At 52.5% G+C, this 16406-nt stretch overlaps 1 protein-coding gene across 1 annotated transcript in view; it reads left to right on the top strand.

Annotated features, from left to right (window-relative positions):
- Nucleotides 1-16406, top strand: part of LOC144672961 (nitric oxide synthase 1-like) — a gene marked incomplete at its 5' end in the record, with an annotated part of 263568 nt that overhangs the window by 13569 nt on the left and 233593 nt on the right. Inside the window, 3 exons of the mRNA XM_078534965.1 lie at nucleotides 8401-8545; nucleotides 9266-9370; nucleotides 9826-9881. Of these exons, the coding sequence (XP_078391091.1) occupies nucleotides 8401-8545; nucleotides 9266-9370; nucleotides 9826-9881 (306 nt within the window). The remainder of the gene's footprint in view (nucleotides 1-8400; nucleotides 8546-9265; nucleotides 9371-9825; nucleotides 9882-16406) is intronic.

Below are 16406 nucleotides of genomic sequence, written 5' to 3'. Positions count from 1 at the left end.
GATGTTACAGGACGGTGACACTCTCTCCTGATGTTACAGGGTGGTGACACTATCTCCTGATGTTACAGGACGGTGACACTCTCTCCTGCTGTTACAGGACGATGACAATCTCTCCTGATGTTACAGGCCAGTGACACTCCATCCTGATGTTTCAGGCCAGTGACAATCTCTCCTGATGTTACAGGACGGTGACACTCTCTTCTGATTTTACAGGACTTTGACACTCTCTCCTGATGTTACAGGACGGTAACACTCTATCCTCATATTACAGGATGGTGACATACTCTCCTGATGTTACAGGGCGGTGACACTCTTTCCTGATGTTACAGGACGGTTACAATCTCTCCTGATGTTACAGGACGGTGACACTCTCTCCAGATGTTACAGGACGGTGACAATCTCTCCTGATATTTCAGACAGTGACACTCTCTCCTGATGTTACAGGGCGGTGACACTCTCCTCATGTTACAGACCAGTGACACTCTCTCCTGATGTTACAGGACAGTGACACTCTCCCCTGATGCTACAGGACGGTGACAATCTCTTCTGATGTTACAGGATGGTGACACTCTCTCCTGATGTTACAGGCCAGTGACAATATCTCATGATGTTACAGGACGGGGACTCTCCCTCCTGATGTTACAGGACGGTGACACTCTCTCCTGATGTTACAGGACGGTGACACTCTCTTCTGGTGTTACAGGGCGGTGACACTCTATTCTGATGTTACAGGGTGGTGACACACTCTCCTGATGTTACAGGACGGTGACACTCTCTCCTTATGTTACAGGGCGGTGACACTCTCTCCTGATGTTACAGGACGGTGACACTCTCTCCTGCTGTTACAGGACTTTGACAATCTCTCCTGATGTTTCAGGACGGTGACACGCTCTCCTGATGTTCCAGGACGGTGACACTCTCTCCGGATGTTACAGGACGGTAACAATCACTCCTGATGTTACAGGCCAGTGACACTCTCTCCTGAGGTTACAGGGCAGTGAAACTCTCTCCTGATGTTACAGGGCGGTGACAATCTCTTCTGATTTTACAGGGCAGTGACACTCTCTCCTGATGTTTCAGGCCGGTGTCAATCTCTCCTGATGTTACAGGACGGTGACACTCTCCTGATGTTACAGGCCAGTGACAGTCTCTCCTCATGTTACAGGCCAGTGACACGCTCTCCTGATGTTATAGGACGATGACAATCTCTCCTGATTTTACAGGACGGTGACACTCTCTCCTGATGTTACATGCCAGTGACAATCTCTCCTGATGTTACAGGACGTGGACACTCTCTCCTTATGTTACAGGGCGGTGACACTCTATCCTTATGTTACAGGGCGGTGACACTCTCTCCTGATGTTACAGGGTGGTGACACTCTCTCCTGATGTTACAGGACGGTGACACTCTCTCCTGATGTTACAGGACGGTGACACTCTCTCCTGATGTTACAGGGTGGTGACACTCTCTCCTGATGTTACAGGACGGTGACACTCTCTCCTGATGTTACAGGACGGTGACACACTCTCCTGATGTTACAGGACGGTGACACACTCTCCTGATGTTACAGGATGGTGACACGCTCTCCTGATGTTATAGGACGATGACAATCTCTCCTGATGTTACTGGACGGTGACACTCTCTCCTGATATTACAGGGTGGTGACACTTTCTCCTGATGTTACAGGCCACTGGCAAGCTCTCCTGATGTTACAGGACGGTGACCCACTCTCCTGACATTACAGGGTGATGACCTCTCTCCTGATGTTACAGGCCAGTGACGCTCTCTCTTGACATTACATGACGGTGACACTCTCTCCTGATGTTACGGGCCACTGGCAAGCTCTCCTGATGTTACAGGACGGTGACCCACTCTCCTGACATTACAGGGTGATGACCTCTCTCCTGATGTTACAGGCCAGTGACGCTTTCTCCAGACACTACAGGACAGTGACACTCTCTTCTGATGTTACAGGACGGTGAAACTCTCTCATGATGTTACAGGCCACTGGCAAGCTCTCCTGATGTTACAGGACGGTGACCCACTCTCCTGACATTACAGGGTGATGACCTCTCTCCTGATGTTACAGGCCAGTGACACTCTCTCCTGATGTTACAGATCGGTGACACTCTCTCCTGATGTTACAGGGCGGTTACACTCTCTCCTGATGTTACAGGGCGGTGACACTCTCTCCTGATGTTACAGGACGGTGACACTCTCTCCTGATGTTACAGGGTGGTGACACTTTCTCCTGATGTTACAGGACGGTGACAATCTCTCCTGATGTTACAGGACGGGGACTCTCTCTACTGATGTTACAGGACGGTGACAATCTCTCCTGATGTTACAGGACGGGGACTCTCTCTACTGATGTTACAGGACGGTGACACTCTCTCCTGCTGTTACAGGACGGTGACACTCTCTCCTGATGTTACAGGGCGGTGACACTCTATCCTGATGTTACAGGACGGTGACACTCTCTCCTGCTGTTACAGGACGATGACAATGTCTCCTGATGTTACAGGCCAGTGACACTCCATCCTGATGTTTCAGGCCAGTGACAATCTCTCCTGATGTTACAGGACGGTGACACTCTCTTCTGATTTTACAGGACTTTGACACTCTCTCCTGATGTTACAGGACGGTAACACTCTATCCTCATATTACAGGATGGTGACACACTCTCCTGATGTTACAGGGCGGTGACACTCTTTCCTGATGTTACAGGACGGTTACAATCTCTCCTGATGTTACAGGACGGTGACACTCTCTCCAGATGTTACAGGACGGTGACAATCTCTCCTGATATTTCAGACAGTGACACTCTCTCCTGATGTTACAGGGCGGTGACACTCTCCTCATGTTACAGACCAGTGACACTCTCTCCTGATGTTACAGGACAGTGACACTCTCCCCTGATGCTACAGGACGGTGACAATCTCTTCTGATGTTACAGGATGGTGACACTCTCTCCTGATGTTACAGGCCAGTGACAATATCTCATGATGTTACAGGACGGGGACTCTCTCTCCTGATGTTATAGGACGGTGACACTCTCTCCTGATGTTACAGGACGGTGACACTCTCTCCTGGTGTTACAGGGCGGTGACACTCTATTCTGATGTTACAGGGTGGTGACACACTCTCCTGATGTTACAGGACGGTGACACTCTCTCCTTATGTTACAGGACGGTGACACGCTCTCGTGCTGTTACAGGACGTTGACAATCTCTCCTGATGTTTCAGGACGGTGACACTCTCTCCGGATGTTACAGGACGGTAACAATCACTCCTGATGTTACAGGCCAGTGACACTCTCTCCTCATGTTACAGGCCAGTGACACGCTCTCCTGATGTTATAGGACGATGACAATCTCTCCTGATGTTACAGGACGGTGACACTCTCTCCTGATGTTACATGCCAGTGACAATCTCTCCTGATGTTACAGGACGTGGACACTCTCTCCTTATGTTACAGGACGGTGACACTCTCTCCTGATGTTACAGGGTGGTGACACTCTCTCCTGATGTTACAGGACGGTGACACTCTCTCCTGATGTTACAGGACGGTGACACACTCTCCTGATGTTACAGGACGGTGACACACTCTCCTGATGTTACAGGATGGTGACACTCTCTCCTGATGTTACAGGACGGTGACACTCTCTCCTGATGTTACAGGACGCTGACACACTCTCCTGATGTTACAGGACGGTGACACACTCTCCTGATGTTACAGGACGGTGACACACTCTCCTGATGTTACAGGATGGTGACACACTCTCCTGATGTTACCGGATGGTGACACTCTATCCTGATGTTACAGGATGGTGACAATCTCTCCTGATGTTACAGGCCAGTGACACTCTCTCCTGATGTTTCAGGCCAGTGACAATCTCTCCTGATGTTACAGGACGGTGACACTCTATCCTGATGTTACAGGACGGTGACACATTCTCCTGATGTTACAGGACGGTGACACCCTCTCCGGATGTTACAGGACGGTAACAATCTCTCCTGATGTTACAGGCCAGTGACACTCTCTCCTGATGTTACAGGCCAGTGACAATCTCTCCTAATGTTACAGGACGGTGACACTCTATCCTGATGTTACAGGATGGTGACACACTCTCCTGATGTTACCGGACGGTGACACACTCTTCTGATGTTACAGGACATTGACACACTCTCCTGATGTTACAGGCCGGTGACACACTCTCCTGATGTTACAGGATGGTGACACACTATCCTGATGTTACAGGACGGTGACACTCTCTCCTGATGTTACAGGCCAGTGACACACACTTCTTCTGTTACAGGGCGGTGACACTCTCTCCTGATGTTACAGGGCAGTGACATTCTCTCCTGATGTTGCAGGACGTTGACATTCTCTCCTGCTGTTACAGGGCGGTGACACTCTATCCTCCTGTTACAGGGCGGTGACACTCTATCCTGATGTTACAGGACTGTGACAATCTCTCCTGATCTTGAAGGCGGTGACATTCTCTCCTGCTGTTACAGGACGGTGACAATCTCTCCTGATGTTACAGGACGGTGACAATCTCTCCTGATGTTACAGGTCGGTGACACTCTCTCCTGATGTTACAGGGTGGTGACACTCTCTCCTGATGTTAAAGGACGGTGACACTCTATCCTGATGTTACAGGCCATTGACACTGTCTCCAGATGTTACAGGGCGGTGACACTCTCTCCTGATGTTACAGGACGATGACACACTCTCCTGATGTTACAGGACGGTGACACTTTCTCCTGATGTTACTGGACGGTGACACTCTCTCCTGATGTTACAGGACGGTGACACTCTCCTGATGTTACTGGACGGTGACACTCTCTTCTGATGTTACAGGACAGTGACACTCTCTCCTGATGTTACAGGACGGTGACACTCTCTCCTGATGTTACAGGACGGTGACACTCTCTCCTGATGTTACAGGGTGGTGACACTCTCTCCTGATGTTAAAGGACGGTGACACTCTATCCTGATGTTGCAGGACGGTGACACTCTCTCTTGATGTTACAGGACGGTGACACTTTCTCCTGATGTTACTGGACGGTGACACTCTCTCCTGATGTTACAGGACGGTGACACTCTCTCCTGATGTTACAGGACGGGGAAACTCTCTCCTGATGTTACAGGGCCGTGACACTCTCTCCTGATGTTACAGGACGGTGACACTGTCTTCTGATGTTACAGGACAGTGACACTCTCTCCTGATGTTACAGGACAGTGACAATCTCTCCTGATGTTACAGGACGGGGAAACTCTCTCCTGATGTTACAGGGCCGTGACACTCTCTCCTGATGTTACAGGACGGTGACACTGTCTTCTGATGTTACAGGACAGTGACACTCTCTCCTGATGTTACAGGACGGTGACACACTCTCCTGATGTTACAGGCCGGTGACACTCTTTCCTGATGTTACAGGGTGGTGACATACTCTCCTGATGTTACAGGACGGTGACACATTCTCCTGATGTTACAGGACGGTGACACCCTCTCCGGATGTTACAGGACGGTGACAATCACTCCTGATGTTACAGGCCAGTGACACTCTCTCCTGAGGTTACAGTGCGGTGAAACTCTCTCCTAATGTTGCAGGACGGTGACAATCTCTTCTGATTTTACAGGACTTTGACAATCTCTCCTGATGTTACAGGACGGTGACACTCTCTCCTGATGTTACAGGACGGTGACACTCTCTCCTGATGTTACAGGCCAGTGACAATCTCTCCTAATGTTACAGGACGGTGACACTCTATCCTGATGTTACAGGATGGTGACACACTCTCCTGATGTTACCGGACGGTGACACACTCTTCTGATGTTACAGGACATTGACACACTCTCCTGATGTTACAGGATGGTGACACACCCTCCTGATGTAACAGGCCGGTGACACTCTTTCCTGATGTTACAGGACGGTGACACACTATCCTGATGTTACAGGACGGTGACACTCTCTCCTGATGTTACAGGCCAGTGACACACACTTCTGCTGTTACAGGGCGGTGACACTCTCTCCTGATGTTACAGGGCAGTGACATTCTCTCCTGATGTTGCAGGACGTTGACATTCTCTCCTGCTGTTACAGGGCGGTGACACTCTATCCTCCTGTTACAGGGCAGTGACACTCTATCCTGATGTTACAGGACTGTGACAATCTCTCCTGATCTTGAAGGCGGTGACATTCTCTCCTGCTGTTACAGGACGGTGACAATCTCTCCTGATGCTACAGGACGGTGACAATCTCTCCTGATGTTACAGGTCGGTGACACTCTCTCCTGATGTTACAGGGTGGTGACACTCTCTCCTGATGTTAAAGGACGGTGACACTCTATCCTGATGTTACAGGCCATTGACACTGTCTCCAGATGTTACAGGGCGGTGACACTCTCTCCTGATGTTACAGGACGATGACACACTCTCCTGATGTTACAGGACGGTGACACTTTCTCCTGATGTTACTGGACAGTGACACTCTCTTCTGATGTTACAGGACAGTGACACTCCTGATGTTACAGGACGGTGACACTCTCTCCTGATGTTACAGGACGGTGACACTCTCTCCTGATGTTACAGGGTGGTGACACTCTCTCCTGATGTTAAAGGACGGTGACACTCTAACCTGATGTTGCAGGACGGTGACACTCTCTCTTGATGTTACAGGACGGTGACACTTTCTCCTGATGTTACTGGACGGTGACACTCTCTCCTGATGTTACAGGACGGTGACACTCTCTCCTGATGTTACAGGACGGGGAAACTCTCTCCTGATGTTACAGGGCCGTGACACTCTCTCCTGATGTTACAGGACGGTGACACTGTCTTCTGATGTTACAGGACGGTGACACTGTCTTCTGATGTTACAGGACAGTGACACTCTCTCCTGATGTTACAGGACGGTGACACTCTCTCCTGATGTTACAGGACGGTGACACTCTCTCCTAATGTTACAGGGCGGTGACAGTCTCTCCTGATGTTACAGGCCAGTGACACTCTCTCTTGATGTTACAGGCCACTGGCAATCTCTCCTGATGTTACAGGACGGTGACACTCTCTCCTGATGTTACAGGACGATGACTCTCTCTCCTGATGTTACAGGCCACTGGCAAGCTCTCCTGATGTTACAGGACGGTGACCCACTCTCCTGACATTACAGGGTGGTGACCTCTCTCCTGATGTTACAGGCCAGTGACGCTCTCTCTTGACATTACATGACGGTGACACTCTCTCCTGATGTTACGGGCCACTGGCAAGCTCTCCTGATGTTACAGGACGGTGACCCACTCTCCTGACATTACAGGGTGATGACCTCTATCCTGATGTTACAGGACAGTGACACTCTCTCCTGATGTTACAGGACGGTGACACTCTCTCCTGATGTTACAGGACGGTGACACTCTCTCCTGATGTTACAGGGCGGTGACATTCTCTCCTGAAGTTACAGGACAGTGACACTCTCTTCTGATGTTACAGGGCGGTGACAATCTCTCCTGAAGTTACTGGACAGTGACACTCTCTCCTGATGTTACAGGGCGGTGACACTCTCTCCTGATATTACAGTTCACTGGCAATCTCTCCTGATGTTACAGGACTGTGACCACTCTCCTGACATTACAGGGTGATGACCTCATTCCTGATGTTACAGGCCAGTGACGCTTTCTCCTGACACTACAGGACAGTGACACTCTCTCCTGATGTTACAGGACGGTGACACTCTCTCCTGATGTTACAGGACGGTGACACTCTCTCCTGATGTTACAGGACGATGACTCTCTCCTGATGTTACAGGCCACTGGCAAGCTCTCCTGATGTTACAGGACGGTGACCCACTCTCCTGACATTACAGGGTGATGACCTCTCTCCTGATGTTACAGGCCAGTGACGCTCTCTCTTGACATTACAGGACGGTGACACTCTCTCCTGATGTTACAGGCCACTGGCAAGCTCTCCTGATGTTACAGGACGGTGACCCACTCTCCTGACATTACAGGGTGATGACCTCTCTCCTGATGTTACAGGACGGTGACACTCTCTCCTGATGTTACAGGGCGGTGACATTCTCTCCTGATGTTACAGGACGGTGACACTCACTCCTAATGTTTGAGGCCAGTGACACTCTCTCCTGATGTTACAGGGCGGTGACATTCTCTCCTGATGTTACAGGACGGTGACACTCTCTCCTAATGTTTGAGGCCAGTGACACTCTCTCCTGATGTTACAGGCCAGTGACACTCTCTCCTGATGTTACAGGCCAGTGACACTCTCTCCTGATATTACAGTTCACTGGCAATCTCTCCTGATGTCACAGGGCGGTGACACTCTCTGCTGATATATTACAGGTTTGTGATGCTCTCTCCTGATGATTTATTGCAGGGCGGTGACATTCTCGACAATGCTGATGGTCCAAGTCATGGCCAAGCGGATAAAAGTGACAATTCTCTACGCCTCAGAAACTGGCAAATCAGAGACTTTCGCCATGAAATTGTGTGAATTCTTTAAATGCACTTTTTATCCAAAGGTGAGAGTTTGTGTTTTGGGGAGGAGATGTGTTAATTTTTGTATTGGGCTCAGGAACCATAATGTGGATTAACGCCGATGTGAAGTGATTGCCGTTAGTGTACAATGTGTACAAAATTACTGCAGATTTCCAGCATCCGCAATATTTTGCTATTATCCTATTTAAATGAGGACAGCTGGAATGCAGCACAACGTCTACTACACGCAGGACATGGTCCAGGAAAGGACTGATTTGATCCCAGAGAGAGGGATCACAGAATGAAGGGATAGATGGATGGATGAAGAAATAGAAGTGATGGATGTTTTCAGGAATAGATGGAGGGGAGGGATTGTGGATTGAGGACAGAATGAACAGATGATGGGGAAAAATCATGCATTGAATGGAAGGAGTGAAAGACAGGTAGCAGGAGGGATGCATAAAGAAATTTAGGGATGTGTAATTGGAAGATGGGATGATGGTGACAAGTGGATGGATAAGAAGGGATGAATGGAGAGGTGGAGGATAGAGCTGGAATGACAAGATATACAGACTGCAGAGGAATAGAGTGTCTGTAGGGATTGAAGATTGAATCACTGAATGAAAGGCTAGATGATGGGGGGATGGCTCTTTAAACAGCTGATGGAGAGGAAGTATCTGTGCCTGCGTGTCTCTTTCTCAGTCCCTCATTACCTGTCACTCACTCTGTCTCTCTGCCTTTCTGCCCGGTTGTCTTGCTTGCAGGTCATATGCATGGACGAGTACGATATTATTAACCTTCAACATGAAACCTTGGTTTTAGCCGTCAGCAGCACATTTGGAAATGGTGACCCTCCAGAGAATGGACAGGTACAGTTCCGACCAATCACACACTGGGGACAGTGTCACTCACAGTCCGAGATCGGTTACACACTGGGGACAGTGTCACTCACAGTCCGAGATCGATCACACAATGGGGACAGTGTCACTCACAGTCCGAGATCGATCACACAATGGGGACAGTGTCACTCACAGTCCGAGATCGGTCACACAATGGGGACAGTGTCACTCACAGTCCGAGATCGATCACACACTGGGGACGTGTCTCTGACTGTCCGAGATCAGTCACACACTGGGGACAGTGTCTGACTGTCCAAGTTCGGTCACACACTGGGGATAGTGGCACTCACAGTCCAGCTGTGTGACAGGTCCCATTTTATCTCTGTCACCTCTGCCACATTTGGAGAAGGGGCGAGGTTTTGTAAAGTGTTGTTGATGCTTGCTCCAGATCCGGTTCTATAATAACAATCCTCTTGTCTTTTCAGAATTTTGCAGACCTCTTATTCGCGATGACACATCCAGGCTCCACCAAAGTGCTAAAGTGAGTTAAGCTGACTTGGAGCAGAGTAGGTACAGGGACAGTGTTGTCGAGCTCACAGCCATGTTCCTGAACACAGCATCACATATACAGAAATCCACAGCTGACAGGCCTCCGCAACAGTCATTGTCCGATCAGCCAGAGAACAGGGTGTGCTCATTCAGCACCTTATACGTGTTCCAACATAGGGATCATGGCTGTATTCTGACACCCTCTCTCCCTGTCTCTCTCTCTCTCTCTGACTCTTTCTCTCTGTCTCTGTCTCTCTCTCTCTCTTTCTCGTTCTGTCCCTCCCTCTCCATCCCTCTGTCTCTCTACCCTATCCAAATCCTTAATCATCTTAAGCACTTTGATTTGAATGTAAGACAAAAAAGGAGAGGTAATATAAAATAAAGGGTAGAGCTCTAAAGAGGGGTGCAGGAGCAGAGAGACCTGGCTGTATATGTGCTTGAGTCATTGAACGTGGCAGGACAAGGGGAGAGAGCAGTTAATAAAGCATATAGTATCCTGGGCTTTATTAAAAAGAGCAGAGAGTGGAAGAGCAAGGAGGTGATGTTGAACTTCTATAAGTCACTGATTCAGCCTCAGCTGGAGTATTGTGTCCAGCTCCGGGCACCACACTTTAGGAAAGACGTGTAGGCATTTCAGAGAGGACAGGAAAGATTCACGAGAATGGCTCCAGGGTGAGGAACCAATGTCATAGATTGGAGACAGTTTTTCTTTGAGAAGAGAAGGTTGAGAGGAGATGTGGTAGAGGTGATCAAAATCATGAGGGGTCTGGACGGAGTCGATAGGGAGGATCTATTCTCGTTGCTGTAAGGGCACAGCTGGAAGATAAAGAAGCAGTGGAGACAAGAGGAGAAACTTTTTCAAAAGAGAGTGGTTGGGATCAGGATTGTGCTGTGTCAGGGCCAGTGTCAGTCAGGCATTTGTAGAACAAGATGGAAATGGAGTGTGATGAGCAGTGTTTCTCCAACAGAGAGTGTGGGTTCGATGTGAGGATAACGAGGTTCCTGCTCTAATCATTCTACACCTAGACGAGTGTTTACTTTCCTGTAGTGAAGGAAATAAAAATTCAAATCTCATGATCAAAAATAAAAGCAGTTGGGCTGCACACCACTCACACTGGAAACTCCCTCACACCACTCAGACCGGGAACTCCCTCACACCACGCACACCGGGAACTCCCTCACACCACTCACACCGGGAACTCCCTCACACCACTCACACCTGGAACTCCCTCACACCACTGACACCGGGAACTCCCTCACACCACTCACACCGGGAACTCCCTCACACCACTCACACCGGGAACTCCCTCACACCACTGACACCGGGAACTCCCTCACACCACTCACACCGGGAACTCCCTCACACCACTCACACTGGAAACTCCCTCACACCACTCACACCGGAAACTCCCTCACACCACTCACACCGGGAACTCCCTCACTCCACCAAAACCGCGAACTCCCTCAGTCCACTCACACCGGGAACTCCCTCACTCCACTCACACCGGGAACTCCCTCACTCCCCCAACACCAGGAACTACCTCACTCCGCTCACACTGGGAACTCCCTCACTCCACTCACACCGGGAACTCCCTCACTCCCCCAACACCAGGACCTCCCTCACTCCGCTCACACTGGGAACTCCCTCACTCCCCAAACACCAGGAACTCCCTCACACCACTCACACCGGGAATTCCCTCACACCACTCAGACTGGATACTCCCTCACACCACTCACAACGGGAACTCCCTCACACCACTCACACCGGGAACTCCCTCACACCACTCACACCGGGAACTCCCTCACGCCACTCACACTGAAAACTCCCTCACACCACTCACACCGAGAACTCCCTCACTCCCCCAACATCAGGAACTCCCTCACTCCGCTCACACCGGGAACTCCCTCACTCCCCCAACACCAGGAACTCCCTCACTCCGCTCACACCGGTAACTCCCTCACCCCCCCAACACCAGGAACTCCCTCACTCCGCTCACACCGGTAACTCCCTCACTCGCCCAACACTGGGAACTCCCTCAGTCCCCTCACACCGGTAACTCCCTCACTCCACTCACACCTGGAACTCAGTCACTCGATCAACACTGGGGACTCCCTCACACCATCAATGCTGGGACTCCCTCACTCCACGCACACCGGGAAATCCCTCACACCCCCAACACTGGGAACTCCCTCACTCCCCCAACATCGGGAACTCGCTCACTCCACTCACACCGGGAACTTCCTCACTCCCCCAACACCAGGAACTCCCTCACTCCGCTCACACCGGGAACTCCCTCACTCCCCAACACCGGAAACTCCCTCACTCCACTCAAACTGGGAATCCCTCACTCCCACAATACCGGGAACTCACTCACTCCCCCAACACCAGGAACTCCCTCAGTCCGTTCACACCGGGAATTTCCTCACTCCACTCACACCGGGAATTCCCTCACTCCCCCAACACCAGAAACTCCCTCACTCCACTCACACTGGGAATTCCCTCACTCTCCCAACACCAGAAACTCCCTCACTCCACTCACACTGGGAACTCCCTCACTCCACCAAAACCGCGAACTCCCTCAGTCCACTCACACCGGGAACTCCCTCACTCCACTCACACCGGGAACTCCCTCACTCCCCCAACACCAGGAACTACCTCACTCCGCTCACACCGGGAACTCCCTCACTCCACTCACACCGGGAACTCCCTCACTCCCCCAACACCAGGACCTCCCTCACTCCGCTCACACTGGGAACTCCCTCACTCCCCAAACACCAGGAACTCCCTCACACCACTCACACCGGGAATTCCCTCACACCACTCAGACTGGATACTCCCTCACACCACTCACAACGGGAACTCCCTCACACCACTCACACCGGGAACTCCCTCACACCACTCACACCGGGAACTCCCTCACGCCACTCACACTGAAAACTCCCTCACACCACTCACACCGAGAACTCCCTCACTCCCCCAACATCAGGAACTCCCTCACTCCGCTCACACCGGGAACTCCCTCACTCCCCCAACACCAGGAACTCCCTCACTCCGCTCACACCGGTAACTCCCTCACCCCCCCAACACCAGGAACTCCCTCACTCCGCTCACACCGGTAACTCCCTCACTCGCCCAACACTGGGAACTCCCTCAGTCCCCTCACACCGGTAACTCCCTCACTCCACTCACACCTGGAACTCAGTCACTCGATCAACACTGGGGACTCCCTCACACCATCAATGCTGGGACTCCCTCACTCCACGCACACCGGGAAATCCCTCACACCCCCAACACTGGGAACTCCCTCACTCCCCCAACATCGGGAACTCGCTCACTCCACTCACACCGGGAACTTCCTCACTCCCCCAACACCAGGAACTCCCTCACTCCGCTCACACCGGGAACTCCCTCACTCCCCAACACCGGAAACTCCCTCACTCCACTCAAACTGGGAATCCCTCACTCCCACAATACCGGGAACTCACTCACTCCCCCAACACCAGGAACTCCCTCAGTCCGTTCACACCGGGAATTTCCTCACTCCACTCACACCGGGAATTCCCTCACTCCCCCAACACCAGAAACTCCCTCACTCCACTCACACTGGGAATTCCCTCACTCTCCCAACACCAGGAACTCGCTCACTCCGCTCACACCGGGAACTCCCTCACTCCCCCAACAACAGGAACTCCCTCACTCCGCTCACACCGGGAACTCCCTCACTCCCCCAACACCAGGAACTCCCTCAGTCCATTCACACCGGCAACTCCCTCACTCCACTCACACCGGGAACTCCCTCACACCCCCAACACCAGGAACTCCCTCACTCCGCTCACACCGGGAACTCCCTCACTCCACTCACACCGGGAACTCCCTCACTCCCCCAACACCAGGAACTCCCTCACTCCACTCACACCGGGAACTCCCTCACTCCACCAAAACCGCGAACTCCCTCAGTCCACTCACACTGGCAACTCCCTCACTCCACTCACACCGGGAACTCCCTCACTCCACTCACACCGGGAACTCCCTCACTCCACTCACACCGGGAACTCCCTCACTCCGCTCACACCGGGAACTCCCTCACTCCACTCACACTGTGAAGTCCCTCACTCCCCAAACACCAGGAACTCCCTAACTCTGCTCACACCGCAAACTCCCTCACTCCACTCACAATGGGAATCCCTCACTCCCACAATACCGGGAACTCCCTTACTCCCCCAACACCAGGAACTCCCTCAGTCCACTCACACCGTGAACTCGCTCACTCCACTCACACCGGTAACTCCCTCACTCCACTCACACCTGGAACTCAGTCACTCGATCAAAACCGGGGACTCCCTCACTCCATCAATGCTGGGACTCTCTCACTCCAAACAGACCGGGAAATCCCTCGCACCCCCAAAACCGGGAACTCCCTCACCCCGCACACACCGCGAACTCCCTCAGTCCACTCACACCGGGAACTCCCTCACTCCAATCACACCGGGAACTCCCTCATTCCCCCAACACCGGGAACTCCCTCACTCCACTCACACCGGGAACTTCCTCACTCCCCCAACACCAGGAACTCCCTCACTCCGCTCACACCGGGAACTCCCTCATTCCCCAACACCGGAACCTCCCTCACTCCACTCAGACTGGGAATCCCTCACTCCCACAATACCGGGAACTCCCTCACTCCCCCAACACCAGGAACTCCCTCAGTCCGCTCACACCGGGAATTTCCTCACTCCACTCACACCGGGAACTCCCTCACTCCCCCAACACCAGAAACTCCATCACTCCACTCACATTGGGAATTCCCTCACTCCCCCAACACCAGGAACTCGCTCACTCCGCTCACACCGGGAACTCCCTCACTCCCCCAACAACAGGAACTCCCTCACTCCGCTCACACCGGGAACTCCCTCACTCCCCCAACACCAGGAACTCCCTCAGTCCATTCACACCGGCAACTCCCTCACTCCACTCACACCGGGAACTCCCTCACTCCCCCAACACCAGGAACTCCCTCACTCCGCTCACACCGGGAACTCCCTCACTCCACTCACACCGGGAACTCCCTCACTCCCCCAACACCAGGAACTCCCTCACTCCGCTCACACCGGGAACTCCCTCACTCCACTCACACCGGGAAATCCCTCAAACCCCCAACACCGGGTACTCCCTCACTCTGCCAACACCAGTAAATACATTACTCCCCCAACATCGGGAACTCGCTCACTCCACTCACACCTGGAACTCAGCCACTCGATCAACACCGGGAACTCCCTCACTCCATCAATGCTGGGACTCCCTCACTCCGCTCACACCGGTAACTCCCTCACTCCCCCAACACCAGGAACTCCCTCACTCCACTCACAATGGGAATCTCTCACTCCCACAATACCGGGAACTCCCTTACTCCCCCAACACTAGGAACTCCCTCAGTCCACTCACACCGGGAACTCCCTCACTCCACTTCGTCCGGCAACTCCCTCACTCCACTCACACCGGGAACTTCCTCACTCCCCCAACACCAGAAACTCCCTCACTCCACTCACAGCGGGAACTCCCTCACTCCCCCAACACCGGGATCTCCCTCAGTCCACTCACACCAGGAAATCCCTAACTCCCCCAACACCGGGAACACCCTCACTCCAATCACACCGGGAACCCCCTCACTGCCCCATCATCGCGAAATCCCGCACTCCAGACACACCGCAAAATCCCTCAATCCACTCACACCGGGAACTGCCTCACTCCACTTAAATCAGGAAATCCCCCACCCTGACGACACCAGGAACTCCCTCACTCCCCCAACAATGGAACTCCCTCACACACACGAGGAACTCCCTCATTCCCCCAACACCGGTACTCCCTCACTCACACCAGGAATTCCCTCACTCCCCCAACACCGGGAATTTCCTAACTCCACTCACACCGGGAACTCCCTCACTCCAATCACACCGGGAACACCCTCACTCCACTCACACCGGGAACTCCCTCACTCCACTCACACCGGGAACACCCTCACTCCACTCACACCGGGAACTCCCTCACTCCACTCACACCGGGAACTCCCTCACTCCACTCATTCTGGGAACTCCCTCACTCCACTCAGACCGGGAACTCCCAAACTCCACGAACGCCGCGAACTCCCTCACTCCACTCACACCGGGAACTCCCTCACTCCAACAATACCAGAAACTCCATCACTCCGCTCACACCGAGAACTCCCTCATTCCGCCAACACCAGGAACTCCCTCACTCCACTCACACCAGGAATTCCCTCACTCCCCCAACAACAGGAACTCGCTCACTCCGCTCACACCGGGAACTCCCTCACTCCCCCAACAACTGGAACTCCCTCACTCCGCTCACACCGGGAACTCCCTCACTCCCCCAACACCAGGAACTCCCTCAGTCCATTCACACCGGCAACTCCCTCACTCCACTCACACCGGGAACTCCCTCACTCCCCCAACACCAGGAACTCCCTCACTCCGCTCACACCGGGAACTCCCTCACTCC

The sequence above is a fragment of the Cetorhinus maximus genome, unplaced genomic scaffold, assembly GCF_964194155.1.
Source record: "Cetorhinus maximus unplaced genomic scaffold, sCetMax3.hap1.1 HAP1_SCAFFOLD_168, whole genome shotgun sequence".
NCBI classification, from domain to species: domain Eukaryota; kingdom Metazoa; phylum Chordata; class Chondrichthyes; order Lamniformes; family Cetorhinidae; genus Cetorhinus; species Cetorhinus maximus.
The sequence above is the reverse complement of the archived record's forward strand: the minus strand, read 5'-3'. Positions and strand labels throughout refer to the sequence as shown.